This window comes from Phyllostomus hastatus, unplaced genomic scaffold, assembly GCF_019186645.2.
Source record: "Phyllostomus hastatus isolate PE091 unplaced genomic scaffold, TTU_PhHast_1.1 phas_scaffold_1674, whole genome shotgun sequence".
In the NCBI taxonomy this organism is placed as follows: Eukaryota; Metazoa; Chordata; class Mammalia; order Chiroptera; family Phyllostomidae; genus Phyllostomus; species Phyllostomus hastatus.
This window is the reverse complement of record NW_025334011.1, coordinates 26,868,858-26,890,088: the sequence shown is the minus strand read 5'-3', so window position 1 is coordinate 26,890,088 and position 21,231 is coordinate 26,868,858. Positions and strand designations below refer to the sequence as shown.

General features: G+C 43.7%; 1 protein-coding gene across 1 annotated transcript in view; it reads left to right on the top strand.

The window, feature by feature from the left end:
* Positions 1–20,332, top strand: part of ITIH5 (inter-alpha-trypsin inhibitor heavy chain 5) — an 83,050-nt gene extending 62,718 nt beyond the window's left edge. The window contains exons 8-14 of the mRNA XM_045857853.1: positions 3,860–4,028; positions 6,020–6,329; positions 8,737–9,296; positions 11,461–11,514; positions 12,893–13,009; positions 14,893–15,270; positions 16,332–20,332. Coding sequence (XP_045713809.1) covers positions 3,860–4,028; positions 6,020–6,329; positions 8,737–9,296; positions 11,461–11,514; positions 12,893–13,009; positions 14,893–15,270; positions 16,332–16,630 — 1,887 coding nt within the window. The 3' untranslated portion in view covers positions 16,631–20,332. The remainder of the gene's footprint in view (positions 1–3,859; positions 4,029–6,019; positions 6,330–8,736; positions 9,297–11,460; positions 11,515–12,892; positions 13,010–14,892; positions 15,271–16,331) is intronic.
* The last annotated feature ends 899 nt before the right edge of the window (positions 20,333–21,231 follow it).

Genomic DNA, 21,231 nt, shown 5'->3' with positions numbered 1-21,231 from the left:
TTGGGACATGATGGGTAAGCCCAGAACTGAATGTTGAGGAGGGTGGAAAATGCAACTCTGGCAGCAATGTGAGGACAGGCTAAATTCTTTAGAAAGTACAGGGCCTTGGCCACACCAACTCCATGTAAGGAATTTATCCCAAGAAAACAGCAGTGAGCACAAAGATGTGTGAATACTGAGTCCCACAGAAGTACTGCTTAAATGTTTAAAAATATTATAGTGTATGCATATGATAGAATATAGTGCCACCATTAAAATGATTAGACATTTATGTATGGGCATGAAAACTATATATGACACAGTAAATTAAAACTTTATAGCATGATATGTGAGCCCATTTTACTTAGATTACATACACAGTAAAGTTTCTGAAAACGTGCGTGGTACAACATTTTAATAGTGGTTGTCTCACCTTGGCCGGGTAGCTCAGTTGGTTAGAGTGTCATCCTGATACAGAAAGCTGTGGGTTCTACACCCATTCAGAGCACATACAAGAATCAGCCAATGAATGCATAAATAAGTGGAACAACAAATCTCTCTCTGTCCCTGACCCCTTCCTCTAGCTCAAATCAATAAATACATTAAAAAAAATAGTGGCTATCTCTAGGTGAGGGAGATTTTGTAAGTCTTACATGTTTTTCTTCTGATCTTTTTTTTAAATGATTTTTTTTGCATTAGGAAAAACATACAAATAAAGAAAAACAATCGATTGCCAATCTAAAGCAGAGGTGGCCCAAGCCCAGATTACAGCCACAGGATGTTTAGGAAGAGAAGGGGTTACTAAGGGAGGTGGAACTGCCAGCCTCGGATGACCTAAGGACATGAGGCTCAGGGAGAGGGGCGAAAAGGAGGTGCAACACGATGACATGGTTTCTGACCTGGCTGGAGGTGCCATTCTCCAGTCAGGGAGGATTAGAGAAGAAAAGGTTTGGACAGAAAGGCAAAACTTCTGACCTTCAATGTACTAAATCCAAGCACCTGTGGGACTTGCAGGGGCAAATGGTCAGCAGCTGGGTCTGGGTCTCATGAGAGCGGTGAGCTCTAGGGATACGTGTGGATGTCAGTCATTCACTAATTGGCTAAGGGGGTGTATGCAGTGTGCGGTGGCGGGTGTGTGTGTGTGTGTGTGTGTGTGCTGAGTCCATGGGCACCCTAGGCCGGTCTGAGAAGGAGGCTCCAGCAAGGGCAAGGAACACTGTTCAGAGTGGAGGGCATACAGGGTTGTGCCCGGAAGCCAGAGGAGCAGAGCGTCACAGATCCTTTCAATGGCTTCCAAATCGGGCTGACAAGTTTTGGATGTGGATTCTGCTTATTTTTACAAGATCCTTAGACACATTTCCTGAAGGTGGAGTCAGGGTTGGGAGAAGACAGGAAATTCAGCTGCCACTGAGTGTGTCCTCCAAACAACCCAGTGTGATGGGTTAGAAGGAAGGGCCCAGCCCCAGAGGAGAGAGCAGAGGCTAGAGGGGGATTCCTAGACTCCGAATGAAAGTAAGGTCTGCCATCACCATTCTCTCTCGTGGAAGAACCGGGGCAGTTGGGAGGGTGGGACAGCCCTCTGTAGCATGAGACGATGAATTGAATGAAATACGTTCATTGTTCTCATCTCCGGGTGGATGCCTTCTGCAAGGATGTTATAGGAAATTAATCCATTAGTTGCTGCCAGAAACCAAGTGAAAGAAACAAAGAAATAAACAGAGCCCATCAACATTCAGGGACCTGGATGGAATCCCAAAATGAGCTGCACATTATAAGGGTTATAACTCAGAACACGCTCAGTGCCAGCAGTTTTGGGGCTAGGATTCCACTGCTGCTGGTGTAAGCCTTGGCCCTGGAGTCTGACTTCCTGGTTTTCATCCAGGCTCCCAGGGGGCATGGTGCTTAACCCTTTCATTCCTCAGGCACTTTGCTGTAAAATGGGAATATTAATAGTCACTTTACATTAGGTGGGTTGTGAGATTAAATGGGCCCATCACCTCAACCTATGAAAAGCTCTGGCACTTGGCAAAATATCTGGGGGTATAATTCCATGTCCAGAAAATGTTAGCTGCCAATGTCATCATTGTTATGCTTCTAATGATATCGTTATGATGCATTGCTTTCTCAATCTGGGAATAAAGAGATGGGGAAATTGAGGCACAACTTCATTCATTCAGTAAAGATCCATAAGGGGAATGTTAAATGAACATCTGTTTGCTCAGGCTAGAAATTCTGTAAGTTTACTGAAATGCAATATACAGATTTAAAAATAAATACATCCAGGTTAGTTTTCTAGAGTGGATTTTGAGGTTCCCATGAAATTCAGGGGTTGGACAGTGGGATGTTGGAGTGAGCAGATAGAAGAGTAAGACTAAGGAGAGGAAGAGGGACCATTCAGAAGGGAAAAGAAGTTGTGGTTATTTCACTTAGGGAGGTAGAAGGGGCAGTACTGTCTGAAGCTGGTTTCAAAGCAAAGGCTAATAGTCATCGAACCTAGAAAAAGACCTACAAAATGTTATCGGGGTAACCATATAGTTCCTTAGCATACCTCATTCTGCAATCACTGTTTCAGACTTTACAGTTTCTTTGACTCTGCCACCTACCACCTGCTGGCAAGTAAGAGCAAGTTATATAGTAAGGATATAACTTACTATATGCCTGGCCCTGTTATGAATACTTTCCGTATGTTACTGATTCAATCCTTGTGACAACCTGATGAGCAGCACTATTATTGTCTTACTTTTTCAGGTGAGATAACTTAGGCACAGTGAGAAAAGATAGTGATAGAACTTCCTACCCAGGGCCACAGGGCCACACAGAGAGTAAGTGACACATCCAGGGTCAAACCCAGACCACCCATTCTGAAGTCTGTGCTCTTAATCACTGTAAGAGATGCCAGATGTCACTGTTAAGGCAATTGTGTAATGACTGTTCCTTACTTCATATGATGAATTTCTAACTGTCTAATAATATTGCTGTTTAGAGAAGACAATGCTTTCTTTCAATATGTGGTTGGTTATTTTAGAAACTCTTGTCCATATTCCTAGAATTTTTCTGTTTTCAGTTTCCCATGGTCTTTTCTTTCTTTACACAAACCGTGTCTTTTTTCCATGCCTCTTATCCACTCAGCTCGTGCAGGCTTACCCATGTCACCTCTTTGCTTTGCTTGACCCATCGCACGTATCTTCTTTGCATCTTTGCAGAATGCCCGCCCTACCTTTCAAGACATCCAGTTCCTTTAAGCCCCGTGCTCAAACTGCTTCACAGAGAAACTCTTGCTTGTCTGTGAAGTCTCCTAACATCATTCCAGCCCAGTTTTTTCACTTTTAAAAATCACTATGGTATTTATTATTTGTACTTTTAATCTTCTAATTCATTCTGTCCATTCACTCATCCATTTACTAAACCTCTCTAGTACCTCTTGAGTACTGGCAGTTTACAAAGATGAGTGGAGCCTGCCTATGAAGAGCTTAACATATAGTTAAAGAGCCCTGCCTGGAGTGGCTCGGTGGTTTGGGTAAAAGTGCCAGCTTGTGAAATGAAAGGTCGCAGGTTCAATTCCCAGCCAGGACACGTCCCCAGTTGGGGGCATGTGAGAGGCAACCAATCGATATATCTCTCGCACATTGATATTTCTCTTCCTCTCTTTCTCCCTCCCTTCCCTCTCTCTAAAGATAAATAAATAAAATCTTTAAAAATATACAGTAAAGGAAAGAGATATAAAAGCAAATAATCATTACTTGGACATTTATCCAGTACCCTTCACATAGTAGGCATTTAATTTTAACCCTGACATTGTTCCTGGTGTGCAGTTTCTAAGCTAGGGGACATGTGGACTAATGCAGTTGATGTGACTGGTTTTGGTTTTGTGTTTGCCTAGACCAAAGATGCCCTGTTCACAATCCTGCATGACCTCCGACCCCAGGATCATTTCAATATTATTGGATTTTCCAACCGGATCAAAGTGTGGAAGGACCATTTGGTGTCAGTTACTCCCAACAATATCAGAGATGGCAAAGTCTACATTCACCACATGTCACCCACTGGAGGTAAATATGAGTCCTTCTTTTCATGTTAGCTTTGACGTGATAATAAGTGAGTAGCTAAATTTTCTGCCAAGAGACAAGGATTTGAATACTGAAACTATCACAGGAAAGGAGATAACAGCTGAGAGCTTTCCCAGAAGCTCATGTTTCTCTGAATACCGATTCCGTAAATTCTCCTCTTCCAGGCCCCAAACTAAGATGGTCAAGTAAGTTATGAGGGGGAATACCTGATAGTGTTTGGAGCCTTTCCTGGTTTATCTCACAGATCCTGAGTAATGAAGTTGTTTTTGTAAATTGTTTGAGGATGTGGAATTAAAGCCAAATAGATGAGTTAGTTTTGTGTGCTCAAATCTTAGCACCTTAGGAAGCAGCAGGTGCACCTGCCCAGCTGCACCCTTAGTCCCTTTGGCAGGGCTGAAACAGTGAGCAGAGCAGGAATCCCTGGGAGCCTTGGAGACACTGTGGATGGAAGGTGTGGTGGGCTCTGAGTGTCTGCATGCCTGGCTTGGGTATGGTGCCCAGGTAAGAGTGGAGAGGAGGGACAGGTCATAGAGAAGTCTAAGATAACTAGGGTATCTAGAGGCAGTCCACTAGTGTTATCCAGCTGGACAGATGTAAGTTCCTTCAACTCAGGGCCTTGGTCCCACCCATTCTTGCTGTCAACTTTGTCACTGGTGCAGTGTACATACGGTAGGTGCTCAGTACTGGAGTGTTTACGGGCACTGATCCTGACCCCGCCCCACTTTCTTAAAGGCCATTCATGGAGACACCATCTCTTGTTGTCATCTCGATTATTGTGGTGGGTAGTCACCTGGAAACATACAAAACACCCAATGGTCTTCTTCCATTTGGGATTTTTCATCTTTCTTATATTCATCATTTCCTGCCCAAGACAAAGCTCTGATTTCCTACACAAGTTTCATTTGGAACTTCATCTTTCTTGGACCAGACTTGGACTTACAATGGGATTTCCTACCGGTCTCCACAACAGTGAGGTTTAGGAACTGTTTTACTAGTTGATGGGAGAAATAATAGATTGGATTCATTATGATATTGTACCATTGATCATCGACCTATGGCAGGAAGTGACAAGGTTGTAAAGTCCTCGAGAGGAGAAACTCTTATTCATCTTTGAATATCCCCCAGCTCCTAGCACAGCCCCTGGCATATAGTGTATGCCCAACAAATATTTGTTAATTGAATTTATTTTAATGCTCTTGGTTATAATTAGGATGTTATACAAAGGTGAACATAAAAGCTTAGCAAACAGCTGATGTGCATTATGTTCTCTTGGAATCCAAACCTTAGAAACCTTATGGTTTCCTGTATTTTTTTTTCTTGGCACTTCATTGCCTCAACCTCTGCAGGTAGACAGAAAATTAATCTGTTCCTCCCAAAGACATGTAATATCAGGATTGGATGCATCAATTCTTTTTTAAAAGATTTTATTTCTATATTTTTAGAGAGAGGGGAGGGGAGGGAGAAAGGGAGAGAAACATCAATGTGTGGTTGCCTCTCGAGTGCCCCCTACTGGGGACCTGGCCCACAACCCAAGCATGTCCCCTGACTGGGAATTAAACTGGTGACCCATTGGTTTGCAAGCTGGTACTCAATCCACTGAGCCACATCAGCCAGGGTGGGAACATTGATTCTGAAGCCAGATCACCTGGATTTGAATCCAGCTCTACCATCCACAAGTCATTTAATCTCTCTAGGCCTCAGTTTTCTCATCTGTAAAATGGGGATAATGATGGAGTTTTTATTAGGATGAAATGAGTTAAAACAGTTAAAGTATTTAGCAAACACTTGCTAGGTCTCTAGTTAGGCCATGTAACCTATAATCACCCCACATGCTTGGGGGAGCTTCTTCCCTTCCTCTCCAGTGTCACCCCTGCTAATCCTTGAATGATTTCAAGTGAACCACAGCTGTGAGTGTGCAGCCAGGGGAAGGAAGTGAGTACAAGCTTGAGCTGCCCTGTTTTGGTGTCCCACAGGCACAGACATCAATGGGGCCCTGCAGAGGGCCATCAGACTGCTCAACAACTACGTGGCCCACAATGACATCGAAGATCGCAGCGTATCCCTCATCATCTTCCTGACGGATGGGAAACCCACCGTCGGGGAGACCCATACCCTCAAGATTCTCAACAACACTAAGGAGGCCGCCCGGGGCCGAATCTGCATCTTCACCATCGGCATTGGGAATGACGTGGACTTCAAGCTGCTGGAGAAACTGTCACTGGAGAACTGTGGCCTCACACGGCGTGTCCACGAGGAGGAGGATGCAGGCTCACAGCTCATTGGGTCCGTTTGTCTCCTTGGAACAATAATGGGAGGTTCTCAGAAGAGGGTGGGGTTGGGTTTTATGAGAGACTCAGAAATGAGGATGGTTTGCTGCACCTTAACCTTGAGTCTACTGGAAATGACTATAACTCATTACACTGGGAGATATCATGTTGGGTTTTGAAATCCATCAGGCAGGCCTGGCTGTAAATTCAGGTCCTGCTTTGTGACTTTAGGCAACAATTTAAGTTCCCTCATTATAAAGTGAGATTTATGGTCAATTGACAGAATTTAATGAGAAAACCTGTGTAAAGCATTGGCAGAATTGTTATCATATGTTAAGTGTTCAATGAGCTCTTCTGGTTATAATTGTCTTCTTGACAGTTCAAAGCACTTCCTGGCATAGTCACTCTAATTCTGCCCTGTGCGGTAGCTAGGAGAAGTAACTATTGAGTAGTATTGATTATTAAAATGATCATATTTTTCTTTGGAAGTGAAATGGCCAATTGACACTAGTCACTGATTATATATATATATTTGAGGTGGAGAAAATACTAGAACTTAGGTATTCTAACTGAGTTCAGTGCCTTCCCTTTGATATCACGATGCCAAACACGGGGTATAGCTTTGCTGTTGATTCAATAGCCTGCTGACTCCCAGTTGAAGCAGTTTAGTGTTACTGCTTCAATCCACTTTGTGGCACTTGGTGTAGATATTTAAAAGGAAAAGTGGGCTTTAGGTACATCCATGGGTGTTTAATAGCCATAATTAAAGAACATTCACCAAAGAGAAATCTAATTGGAGGTCTTGAAGGTGGACAATAGAGATGAGTCCTAGGGATGGACTCATCCCTAGGATGAGTCATTTAGGATGGACTCATTTAACAGATTAATCTGTTAAAGCTAACAGATTAGCTTCCCACATTTTCAAAATTATTCAAAATGACATTCAATTTAACTTAATGCATTAATTGAATATGTGTTTCATAAGCAAAAGCAAGTACATTGAAACAAACTGACTATACTGTCCTACTAAAAATACTGTCACTATCCAACATTTATTGAGAACTTATGATACGACAGACATTTTTATAAGCATTACCTCCTGTGAGTCCCACAGAAACCCTAGGAGCAGGTGTGCTAGGATAAAGGCTAACTGCCGTGCAGATGACCATCCTATAACGGTCTGGCAGGCTCAGTTCTGCTCCATGAGGTGGGTCATTCAGAGATTTCAGGTTTCTTCCATTTCACTGCTCTGTGCCCCTTAGACATTGTCTTTAACTGCAAGGTTGAAATGGGCACAATCCCTTCAGTGTTCCAGCACTAAAAGTGGGGAAGGAAAAGAGAGCCAGAGCAAGCCATTTTGTTTCAAGCAAGCACTGCAGAAGGCACACATTTCACTTCCACTCATACTCCACTGGGGAGAACATGGCCATATGGGACCACAATAGAGGCTGAGAAATGTAGTATGTAGCTGGATGGGCGTCACCAAGTTAAAACTAAATTAGTAGGGAAGAAGGGGAGGCAGGGTCTGGTGAAGCAGCTAGTAGTTTTCTGAAGTAAGTATTGTTAATGTTCCAATTTTACAGTGGAAGAAGCTGAAATTCAGAGAGGTTAAGTTATATGTCCCAAGACATACAGCAAGGAAGTAGCTGAGATAGAAGTCTAACTCCACAGCCCATGCTCCCTAGATCTTTGGAAAGGGATTTTAATTGTCCCTTTACTCAGAAACTAGCAACCAGGTGACATAACTAGAAGAAAAGTTAATGCAAGCAAATGCTGCATTGCTGAAAAGCATAGTGGCAAAATCAAGGTCAGATTTCTCAAGTAATGTGCTAGTTAAAGCACATTGGCAATACACATTTGGTTCTAAGAAAAATGTTTTAAAAGGCCCTTTGAGAAACTCAGGCATGTACAGAGGAAAGTTACCCAGAGTGGTTAGAGAACCTTGCAATTACATCACCTGAAGAATAGTTAATGAAACTGGAGGTTGATTAGACTGAATAAAAGATGACCCCAGGAGCAGTATTTGTCAAACCCTCAGACGGCTGTCATGGTGAAGCTAGATTAGGCTAATTCATGCTGGGCTGCTCCAGAAGCAAATGTGAGACCGGTGAGTGGAAACTGCAGGGGAAGATTGTAATCTACTACATGGAGGTTCCTCTTCCTCCTCAGAGCAGTTGAAAGAGAGAAGGAAGCCTTATGAGACAGTGAGTTCTCTGTCACCAGTGGTGTTCAAGCTACTGCTACATAACCTCCTATGAACAATGTTCTACTGGGCAGAATGTTGGACTCCATTGCTTCTAAGTTCAAGTTCTCCCCTCTGACAGCCCACAATTTCCTTTAGGACCTGTCCTGCCTGCAGTCAGAGCTGGGCCCTGACACATACTCACTCTCATTCTCTCTCTCTCTCCCCCTCTCCACTCCAGCTTCTACGATGAGATCAGGACCCCTCTGCTCTCTGACATCCGCGTTGATTACCCACCCAGCCTCGTGGAGCAGGCTACCAGAACCCTCTTCCCCAACTACTTCAATGGCTCAGAGATCATCATTGCTGGGAAGCTGGTGGACAGGAAGATGGATCGGTTGCATGTGGAGGTCACAGCCAGCAACAGTAAGAAATTTGTTGTACTGAAGACAGACGTGCCCTTGGAGCCTCCAAAGGTGGAGAATGATGTCACAGGAAGCACCAGGCCCAAGGGTGATGGTGAGGAGGACCCCAACCATCTCAAGCGTCTCTGGAGCTACCTGACCATGAAGGAGCTGCTGAACTCCTGGCTACAGAGTGACGACAAGCGGGAGAAGGAGCAACTGAGGCAGAAGGCCCAGGATCTGGCTGTGAACTCTCGCTTCCTCACCCCATTCACCTCCATGAAGTTGAAGAAACCTGCACTGCAGACAAAGAAGCTAGAGGAGAGCTATGGCATGTCTGCTGCAATGGGGCCTGAAACAGTGACGCAGAGCCTGCAAGGCTCCAACCTGCAGACAGGTAACCCAACTCCCGGGATGGCCGGATGCAGGAGCCTAGCTTGTCCTTTCTGCCTCATTCTCAGGCCAAGGTCACCTCAGTAGTAGTCTGTTTTTACTTTGTTTATTATAATTTTTGTAAGTAATCACCTCCACATGCAGCTCCCAGTTTTCAGGAAGTGTGTTCAATCGTTCTGTTTGATTGGTTATAAATGGCGGATCTCTGTGCAGGGATTAGAGAAGGTGGCCGTTGTCTCAGAAATGTTGTCTGGTGAGGTCAGTCCATCAGTCAGTCATCAATACTGAGTGCCTAACCTTCACCAAGCATTACTGGAGACACTAAGAGGAATAAACAGTTATATATATGCAAATGTTCATTTTAAACTGCCTTTCTACATTTTTAAGTACTTCGAAGTTATGTCATTTTATATATATGCTGGATTTTATTTTCCTGGGAACATAGGTGAGGACTAATTTCTGGATTCTTGAGAGAACACACCCTTTACATACTTATTACTCAGAATCTAAAGAGCAGCTGTCACGATCAGGCTCACTGTCATTTTGATAGGGAAATGAGTAATGATGAGAACAGGAAATGGAAAAGGAAGGTAGTGCAACCAAAGCAGAGGATTATATTCTCAGTAATAGCTGTTTGGGAAAATGGGCATTTTTTAAAATGTGTAACATTTTCATTAAATTTCTGTCAAGTTCACATCTCCTAAGTAGGGGAACTGATGTTATCTCAGGACCTACAAATGCTGCCTCATTTATTCCTTGAACTTTGAACTCTGAGAAGCACCTGGGATGGGTGAGAGAGCATGAGTCTAGGGTGCAGACAGAGCTGAGGTTCAGCTCACCTACCCTCATGACCAACTGTGTGGCGCGGGGCAGGGTTCTGCACCTCTGAGCTTCTATTCCCTCACCTATAAAACGTAGGTGATAATAATTTCCCTGAAGGGCCATTGCAAGGATTAAATGTGTAAAGTCTTTGGCACATATGAGTGTTCTACAAATGTGAGATTCCCTTTCCCTTGAGGAATGTAGAACTAGAAATTAATGAAAGTTCAGACCCTGATGGAGAGGTTAAAGCTGACGCATTGCCTTTTTAGATGGAGCGAAGCTTGTCCTGGCACAACTAGTGCAGTCCGAGTTCTGATGAAAAGCAAGCTGTGTGATGCTATGAAAGAGCCATATAAAGAAATAACCAACTGATAGCTCGAAACTGTTGTTGGGAATAAATTTTCCTGAAGCATTAGGTAGTAGTACCCAAGACAATCTTTCTTTGCTTAAAGCTCTGATAATTTTTAAAATTTAAGTTTTAGTTTTTCTGAGTGTCCGTGACAGCTGCCACTCACCACAGCTTCTCACATCAGCTGTGTGGATTAGAAGGGACTTCCCCTCCATGGTCTGCCCAATTTGGCCTGCGTCCCACTGGTGGGGGACCAGCGTGGAAAAGACATGGGCATGTGGACACTTGGAGACAGTTTGATCTTTAGTTTCTGTGAGGGACCAAAAGCAGCGAAGAGGAGATGATCTTGTTAATACAAACAATTTGAAATAAGATATTAGTTTTATTTTATTTATAGAAATTAATTTACTTTTAGGTTATTCTTTAATGAATTATTTATTTTGCCTGCTGCTTTATGAATTGTGTTTACACACATAGCAATAGTCGCTGGATTCTAATTTATTTTTATATTTCTGCATTTTTCTGTTTTTTTTTAATTATGGTACAAAAACATGGATCATAAATTTACCATCTTAACCATTTTTAAGTGTACAGTTCAATAGTGTTAAGTGTATTGATGTGAAACAGATCTTCAGAACTTATTCTTCTTGTAAATCTGAAACTCTGAACCCATTAAACAAGTTTCCTTTTTCCCCTACTCCCATAACTAGACCTTAACTATGATGGAATATTTTCCTCTATTACATGCACAGAAATTACAGACGAGAAGAATATTATCTAATTTATAAAAGAATAAAATAATTAAGCCTCCACATGTTATACCTTTGCTTGTATGTTGTGAGGCCAAGCTCCCTCTTTAAAACAGATGATGTTTTTAAGTTGCCAAAAATGTATCTGAAAGCTGTATTTTACTCACCTCAACCCTCTCCTCTCTGTGCCCCTCACTTCATCCTCTTTCATGGGTAACAGTGAGTGTTCTTGTCCTTCTCTTTCTCAGGGCCTGCTCTTGAGAAGCCATACAACCCAAGAATTAAAGTCTCCAAAACATCAGGTAAAGAAAACAGTATATGTGATTTGGGAGTTGATAGGTTTAGAAAGTGGACAACCAGGAATTCCCTGAAACCACTTAAAATACCAGCTCATACTAGAAATGTGACGCCAGGACCCATGGTTTCTCAGCCTGCGCCAGCAGCGTGTGACAGTTCTGAGAACCAGGATCATTGCTAAACCATTGCATCCACACAGTGGATGCCAGTCCTGCGGAGCCTGGCAATAGCCTTGATCGAAAGATGGGTGACACTCACATTCTCCTCATTGCAGAGTTTAAAAGACATTTGTTGTAGAGATCTGAAGTATGTGTGCTTCCTGTTTCTGGTGGTACAAATATCTGTGACATTCAGATTTTAAAAAAGTTATTGTATTATTTCTTTAATCCTTGGTTTAGAGGGAAGAATAGATAAAAATACCATAAAATTTCCTTTGGCCAACTTTCTGGGATTATAATGAAAATCCAGATGGAATAACAACACAAAGGCTGGGTTGGATTCTTAAAATGTACACATCACTTTGTAAGCCTTGCTGTCCATGTGCCAGACACACAAGTTCATAAAATCAGGGACATCCCCAAGGTTAGCTGAGCAGACAGGAAACGCACAGTCTCCAACGGAGAGAATGTGATTCCTTTGAACTCACACATGCTTTAATGCAAGAACGCTTTCTTCTGGAATGCTGCAGGGAGTCAGACTTTCAGACCACTGCTCTATTGTTTGGCACAAGCAAATCGTGCAACACCCTTGTAAAGGGACTTGGATGATTTGAGGAGAAATGATGTGGTGTGAACCCAAGAAGCTCTCAGGGAACTGTCACATAGCTCCATTCCTATTGACTCTGTGTCTTCACTGGCCACCAGCCCTCCACTGGGTTTGGTCATTACTCCTGTAATGTGTGCATTACCAGAGTTGTGTGCATCGGGCTGTGAATGTCCCTAGTGCCATGGCTCTCTGGTCATAGGAGACAAAGCGTTCTCACCCACATCTCTTCACTTGGGTAGTCAAAGGAGAAAGGAAATGATTGGCATCATATGGGAAGTTGAAGCAAGTGGGCTTAATCGTAGTGGGGGTATCTGGCAATAACTCTCCTTTCTGTTTCCCTCTTACCTCTCAAGGCTTAGTTGTCTGTGTTTGGCTGAGGTGTGACAAAAGGGAGCATTATATTTGAATTTAGGGGACCCAAGTTCAAACTTCACCATCTACTAATTAGGTAACTGTGGTGAGTCATCCACTTCCCAGTCATCTTCCTCATTTAGAGATTCAAGATCATTGACAGAATCAAATCAATAATACATGAGAAAAAATAAAAAAGTGCTTACACATGGCACTCAATGATGTCTTTTCTTTCTGTTTCTCTCCTGTTTCTTCCTGCTCTGGCAGCGGATGGAGACCCCCATTTTGTTGTGGATTTCCCCTCGAACAAGCTCACTGTCTGCTTCAACATTGATGGGCAGCCTGGGGACATCCTAAGGCTGGTCTCCGATCACATGGACTCTGGTAAGTTCTGACCTCTGTAGTGGTTTTGGGCAAGAGCAAGGTAGACACCATATCCCCTCTGTCCCTAAGACAGGTGTCCAGGTATATGAGAGGCACATCACAGATGCTTGATGAGGATCGTTGATGAATAACTAAAGCAAATAGACTGTGTGCTGACCTTGGAGGCAGGAAGATGTGCACTGGAAACCCTGCCCTCTGACTGCACTCATGTTGTGGCCCTGGGTACTCAGCTAGGGAGCTCCTGCTGTCTCCCTTGTAAAACAGAGATAGTGATACTTGCTGTGCTGGCCTCACAGTGCTATATAAATTCACAGCACATTATTGTTATTATGCCTTTCCAATCAAAAACTGTGATGGTGGGATGTGCTAAACTCATTTATCTCAGTTCCTCGATGATTAAGGTGTTAAGCCCAATGTTAATTACTCAGCTTTGTACAGAAGACACAGATGTAAGAAGGCCTCTGATCCCCTTTGGTCTGTAGAGGGACTGCATGAAAGAGATTGGTGTATAAGAAGCTTCTCTGGTTATATTCAGGTGCCAGTACCTCAGGGATGGCCATGTGGATAGCCACACAGTCTGACTTTGTGAGGACAAGTTTTGCAGTGGACACTCTGGCATTCCTCAGTTCTGAGAAAACGAGCTTCTTAGAAGGCTAGGTGACAGAGGGCCCCACAGCAAGATCACACGGATGATGTTGTTATGTAATGTTTGACTGTGGGCTCCTTACCTACCTTGCTTTCTTGCAGGGCTGGCTAGCCTTAGAGCAAAATTGTGGCTTCTTTGTAACTCAGAGGGCTCCAGAGTGAGATACGGACCTACCTGCATCCTTCCCTAGAGGTGTCCACTGCCCTCAGAGCTGTTCTGTCATTTCTGTGTTCAGTGTGGCATCCATGATGAGAAGCTCAGTGGAAGATGCTTGGAGCCTTGAGGCGGAACTGCCTGACCTCTGCTCATGCTGGGGTTTTTCCTTTCCCCAGAGAAATGAGTTTTCCCCTGGAGTGTCCAAGGAGTTTCTAGTCAAGATGTATGGGAAGATTATCCCCAAAGCAGAGAAAACAAGAGTTGATGACATAACAATCTTTTGTTAATGCAAACTGCCTCTTTGGCTGAGAGCAAACACACTTAATGCGCATAAACTAATTCAGTCCCAAACATCTGGTGTAGAATTGCCATCTGTTTGGACAGCATGGATTGCCAGGAGTCTGGCTCCCAGGCCTTGCTCAAGTCTAGAAGAGTTGCAGTTGTGCTCGCAAGAGTGAAGGAGAAAAGAAAAGAGTTCTATTTGCTGGCCATTGATAGCTTGCCCACGTGCCAGCTACCGTAATCCTCACCACCGTCTTGTTAGGTTTCATACCCCCTTTTTACAAATGAAGACATTGAGGCTCAGAGTTTTAAAGTGACTTGTCCAGAGATGCACACCTGGAAAGTAAAAGAACTTGAGCTTTTGGACTAAGTGTGATTCCAACTTTTGCATTATGCCACACTGCTCAGTGGCATCATGGAGTCTCCAAATCAGCAGCAGTGGCAACTGGCAGATAAGAAATGTTTCTTTGTCCCTGCAACCAGAATGAAAGGAAATACTGGAGTGAACACAAACACGTAAACTCTTTCTGTGATATCTTGACCCAAATCTACATCATCCTTCCCCTCCCCCAAGATATTGGTTGAACATGGGGAAGAAATTTCCTTGTAACTTCATGCATTTACTCATTTCTTCACTCACTCAATAGGCAGTAAGTGGCCTCTACTCCTGAGTCAAAGTTCATGGGGCAAGAGATATAAAGATAAAACCAGGGGAGGAAGGAAATTCTGATTAGATGTCTTTAGCGTGAAAGTGGGGATAGTGTTTCTAACCACTGCTCTCTTCCCCTCTATCTTGGAGGTGTGACAGTGAATGGAGCGTTAATCGGGGCCCCCGCTCCTCCCAGCGGCCACAAGAAACAACGCACTTACTTTCGCACCATCACCATCCTCGTCAATAAGCCCAACAGATCATACCTTGAGATCACACCACACAGAGTCATCTTGGACAGTGAAGACAGGCTGGTCCTCCCCTGCAACCAGAGCATGGTAGTGGGGAGTCGGGGGCTGGAGGTGTCAGTGTTTGCCAATGCCAATGTCACCGTCACCATCCAGGACACCATTGCTTTTGTCATCCTCATTCACCTCTACAAAAAACCAGCCCCCTACCAGCGAGACCACCTAGGTTTCTACATCTCCAGTAGCAAAGGCCTTTCCAGCAGCTGCCACGGACTGTTAGGTAAGCAGCCACTCTTCCCAGGGTGAGAGGAGAATGCTCAGCTCCTGGAGTCCTGGAGTGAAGCTGGTGTTGCCAATCACTTTAGCTTGATTGAGAAATTCAGTGGGAAGGTGGTCTTTATGCATGTCAGAATAATTGTATATCTTGCCTCTTCATGACTTTCTGGGATGGGATTGCACTTTATAAACTAATTCTCACTGGCTTTCTGGGAAAGCAGGGAAAGAAGTTAGGACTAACCCTCTGGATCCTTATTCTCAGCAAGAAAATACAAAGAAAGGGCAGTCCACAGCCTAGCACGTGGTATGACATGGGTGTCTCTTCTGAGGAGTCACCCACATTGCATGAACAGCAGGCGATCTGCTTGGCATGGCTTTCCTCAGCATGCAGTTTCATGTGGGCCTCTTGTCTGCAAGTAAAGAGCCAGAGCCACCAGGACTTGATTTAGAAAGCAGGATTTCCTGGCCCTTCAGCTGGATGCATTTCTGTAGTTCCTAATGGCCAAGCATGCACTCCTTCTGACAGATGCACACCAGTGTCCTTGGCCTCAGTGATGCCCTCACTTGACCTGGAGAATTATGATGATGTGTATCAGGGACAAACTGAACTGGCTGCCTCCACACCCTCAGCCCAATACAATCCACAAACTTTGTAGCATGGACTGGAAAGAGGGGAAGGCCTGACTCTTCCCTATTCACCTGCCCCCTTTCTTGTCCTCCCAGCTCAGTAAGAGACTACAGTTATTTCTGTGGGCTGGTTAGGCAGCATTCCATCCAGTGTTAGCAAGTGGACAGCTTCCAGATGCGGAGGCCGCTACCTGTAAAACCTCAGGTATCTCTTCTCCATACGCCCCAGACACGTGTTCCATCACTTACACTGGAGAAGGTGTGAGTGCCTTCTGACAGAGTGCAACTAGGAATGCGGTCACATCATGAATTCCCCCTTCCTCTGGGTACCATGTATGCATTTGCTCATCACCAGTGGCCTAAATTGAAATTCGTTTTTTTTTCTGCATGGTGTGGTCAGCTCTTGATTTAGACCTGATTCTTTTTTTATCTGTTCAGGTCAGTTCCTGAACCAAGATGCCAGACTCACAGGGGAGCCTGATGGGCCCAGCAAGAACACTACTGGTCCTCCACTCCCAAAGACAGGCGAGGCGTCTGGGACTGTTTTGAAGGTGAAAGGACACCAGGTCCCGGTGGTCTGGAAACAGAGGAAAATCTACAATGGGGAGGAGCAGGTAGACTGCTGGTTTGCCAGGAATGCTGCCCAGCTGCTCGATGGAGAGTACAAGGATTACCTGGCAGCCCATCCTTTTGACTCAGAGACTTCATTCAGCCTGGGAACATCCAGGGGACTCTGACACCAGCACCCTTAATGTCACAGTGCCTGATAGGGAAATGGCCTTCAGGGAAATTGCGGTGTGGTCCCTGTGCCTGGTCTCTTGGTAGTAAGCTGTGACCTTTGGTCTGTCCCTGGTTGTCTGTAGGTTGGACATCATCTTGAGCAAAGAGTAGGGTCAGGAAGCACAAGTGAAATGTTTCCCCTGCTTCCTCCTCCTGCCAAGGTCTCCTTATGTACTATTGAGAAAGATGGTTGCACCAAGGGGGGAAAGGGCATAATTAAAAGCAAGAAGTCTATGTCTCGTACCAACTGGCTTGTCCATCTCACAGCCCATCATAAAGGAACTCTGACAAAGGAAGGTTGCTGCAAAGTTTGTTTTCTCTGTGGAAAAAGCCAAGTTTGGGCACATTGCTTTTCACCTTATAAATGCTTAGGAATCCTTTCTCTTCATATTGCTGCATTCTCCAGATGTGTGGCCTGCTTCTGCTTCAGGGGATCCTTCGGTGTAGCCCAGACCATGAGTCATGTGATAGCCTGTAGATTTGATCATTATAAACAATTAAGTCTCTTCCTAGAGAAGATTTTTTTCTGCTGTGATATCTTGCCCTTGAAATTTAGTTTTCATTTTTATAAAAAAAACTAATTAAAAATTAGAAAATCTACATCCCAGCTTACCCATGTCTTTCTAATGGGTTTTGTAAAACACTTTACTTTGCCAATGAATATTCTCCTATTTATTCCAGTAAGCCACATGCTTATAATAAAAAGGACAACTCCACATGGATGTTTTTACTGGCCTGTCTTGGTGCCAGCTGAATGGACAAGCTTTTACTAGGCCCTCTTTAGCCTTCATCATCATGCACCAGGTGATAAATTAGGCTCTCCCAGTACTGGACTGGGAGGTAGACACAGCACAGGGAAAGTCTGACAGCTGGCATACAGGAGTCAACCTGCATGTTCTCAGCAGGAAGTACCCCTGCTTACAGAGTCTAAGAAGCCTTTCCACACCTCATATAAGCAAAGCAAGGAATCAGCATGAGTCAAGGGCTCTGGTTCCAGAGTGTGGACATAGCTAATCCCATAAGGAATAGGTTAAAATTGGGGAGGGGAGCTCCAGGAGTCACCGACTGTCAGCCTTCTCATTGTGGGCACCCTCTTTGCAGCATGTTCATATAATCACAGGACATGAGGGTGCTGGTGGCATCAGAGCCTCACTTTGTGCTCTACTCACCAGTTCTCACTTTTCAGTTTGGTCTTCTCAGGACCACTGCGGCTCTGAAAGTCTGATCCTCATTGAGTGAGGAGAACAGTCAGGTCACAGATGGACACAGGGGGCACTTGTGTCAAACAGCAGAGAAAGATTCGGGCCAGAGACATAGAATATTTTGATGTGAGACTGAATGAAATAAAGGCCTTTGTGCTGGCTTCACAGGAGGTTTTTCCCCATCAGGACTGACTCCAAAGCAGGCTTTCACAAAAATGAAAGCATGCTTAGTACTTGGAGGGAAATCAGAGCTACAAAAATTGTTTGTCATACTTGCCTTCCCATGGGAACCATTTGAACAGCAAAACGACCTCCACATGGTCCTGTTGGACCAGAGGATTAAGTTAGTAGCTGGGGACTTTTCAGTCCTCTCTCAGTCTCTCTCCTCTGCGTGAACCCACTAGACCATGGCCTGCCAGCTGTGTTATTTTTAACTCCCACCATCTCAAACTAGCTGCCTGTTTTCATGCCAGCATGTGAAGACACCTGCCCAGACTGACAGATGCTTCCATATTTCAGAGCCCAGAGGAAGAAGAGGAGCATGAGCCAGGGCCAACCAGTGAGTGGCCAGGCCCATCATACAATTGCAGTCCTGGCTGGGTAGATGTCCCTGAGCCTGAGGTGAGCCCACTGTGTTAACAGTGGGATCAGTGACCTGTGTTCCAAGTGTAGGCCTCAGAGCTGCAGAGAGGAGGCTACTGAAAGACATTCCCACTTCTTCCTGCTTTTCTAAGAGCAGTGAAGAATATTCCAGTGGTCTACCCATCGCTTCCTCTCCTACTTAGACAAAAACATTTTTTAAGTATCAAGGTTGAGCTCTTATTTTAAAGTTTTTACTTGAGACTTTTACAAATCCACTTTTCTTTTTCCTCCTTCAGTTGTACATCTGTTTTTATTGCTAAAGGTATTTACCATTAAATTTTGTCTTCTCACCTGGAGACTGTGATATATGTGAGCCCAAAATTCCACACCCATGTTATAGTTAGGGCCTTTTAATTTGATTGAAAAATGTAATATTTTCTGTTGGCCATGTGTTGTGAAGATCAAGCTATTTTGAAGCCAATGCAAGATGAAGGAGGAACTCTCTTCTCCTCTGGTAGGGAAACTGAGGCAGAGTACCATTGGGTGATTTTGCCCATGTCAGGTAAAAGACTCACAAGGAGACCAGGCTGAATTTCCAGAACTTCTTTTGTTTGCTTCGACACATTTGCACCATCTGGGCAATCATTTATTTTCCTTGAGCATTTATAAATTGACAGAGGGTAACTAAATGAGAAGTTGAATGAGATTGAGAAATATGTTGCAGTTAGAGGAGATAAATCACATGTTGTCAACACAACTAATATGAAAGAGTCATAACAACTGATTAAGATCTTAAAAGTCTTCATCTCTGGCCTCCCACCCCCTCCCACATCTAAAAAGAAAGCCTTCTAATGGGTCATCTTGATTTAAAGTTTTGCATTCTCCAAATAAATGGACTGAATGTTCTCTACCCAGCCATGCTGGGTGGTTTATCATCTTCCATTTGACTTTTCCATGATTTACTACTTCAGTCTCAAGGGAGTAGGTATTTGGGAGGATCAGCCATCCTGACACAGTGTCACAGCTGGGCAGTTGTGAGGCAGGCACTGGGAACAAGGAAGAACACCTCTTTGTTTCGATCAGGAATAACATTAAGTCTTTAATGGAATCATGGACCCTCACAGGTGGATTTGGAACATGATTAATTTCTTTAAATTTATCTCTTGTCTAAACTGAATGCTGTGGACAGAATGTTTTTGTCTCCCAAAATTCATATGCGAAAGCCTAACTCCCCCAGTGTGATGACATTGGGAGGTGGGGCATTGGTGGTGGTGATGAGGTCATGAGGGTGGAGCCCCATGAATGGGGTTAGTGTCCTAATAAAAGAGACCCCAGAGAGCTGCTTCACCCCTCTCACCAGGTGATAATGCAGGTAAAAGATGACATCTATGAACCAGGGGATGGAATCTCACCAGACACCAAATCTGCCAGTGTCTTGAACCTTCAGCCTCCAGAATGGCGAGAAATGAATGTTCATTGTTTAAGCCCCCAGTCTGTGGCATTCTTGATGTAGCAGCCTGAACTGAATAAGACTGAATCAAAGCACGAATTCTTTTCATTTCTTCAAGCTACATAGAATGTATACAAATAATGCTGTCATTAAATTTGGAGAGCTCTTGGAACAGAAGAACTTGATCCACCTAAAGCTAACAGCAACTAAAGTAACACAGCTAAACAAACACTTAGAAATGTAACTTTAAATATTTATTTTAGTCAGTTTAAAATAATAAGTAGGGTACAAGATAGTTCACATTCAAGAGACATTTTTCTTAAAAATTTATATGAGAATGACATCTAAAAATAACATATTGGCATGTTCATGTTTTGAAGGAAAACAGAATTAAGGCTCTGGAGAATAAAACTTGATGACTCTAACTGTACTGCTTATTTATAATAATTTATGAATTACATAAAAATATATGTAAATGGAGTAGTGAGTGACACTGGAAGAATAATAGTAAAACACACAAATTACCATGTAGAACAGCAAATGTACAGCAGTCATTCCTGACCTTTGTATAAAACTGTTAAATAGGTAGAGAAGTGTCTTAAACCTCTCAATACCATATTTTCTGGGACTCCGGTATCTCAAAGTTTTGATCACCTTCTTATTGGGTCACTTGTTCGTACACACTGGCCACCATCTTGCTTGGAAATTTTTCCATTTGGCTCTGAGTCATTTTCCTCCTCAAGGGGCATCTCCACTTTATGGTTCTGGCATCCCACCCCCAGAACCTCCAGTTCTGAGTGGCCCTCAGGTCTTGCTCAGATTCTGACTGAGCTATGTTAAGTTCTGAATTGAACAGCACCTGATTAGAGCCCAACCAGATAGAGCATGGGTAAGATGGCACTGGGAGGCTGTGTTAAAAACAAGCCAATGCCTGATCTCAAGGGTGTGAAGTCGAACTCTCCGGGTTTTGCTTTCTTCTTTGCTTCAATTTCTATTTTCCCCAAAGTACATTGGCCTCAATGCTTTCTAGATCACCTCACCCCTGACCCCACCCCCGCAATTTTCCATAGGAGGTTGCCTCCTATTTTTCTGAGAAAAAAGAAAGAGCTTCCTTTTCACTGTCTGATATCAAGATGGCTCTATCATCACATGATATTGTTACCCTCATGGCCCCTTCCTCTTAAGTATAACTGTCTTCCTTTCTCCCAGTACCCCTCCATGCTCACTTCCTCTGGGCAGTTGCCTGAATTATTCCTTTTCATTCTAGAATCTCTAAGCTCTTATTCTCCACCAGGTTCTTCCCTCTTTATTTCAAGTATCACTC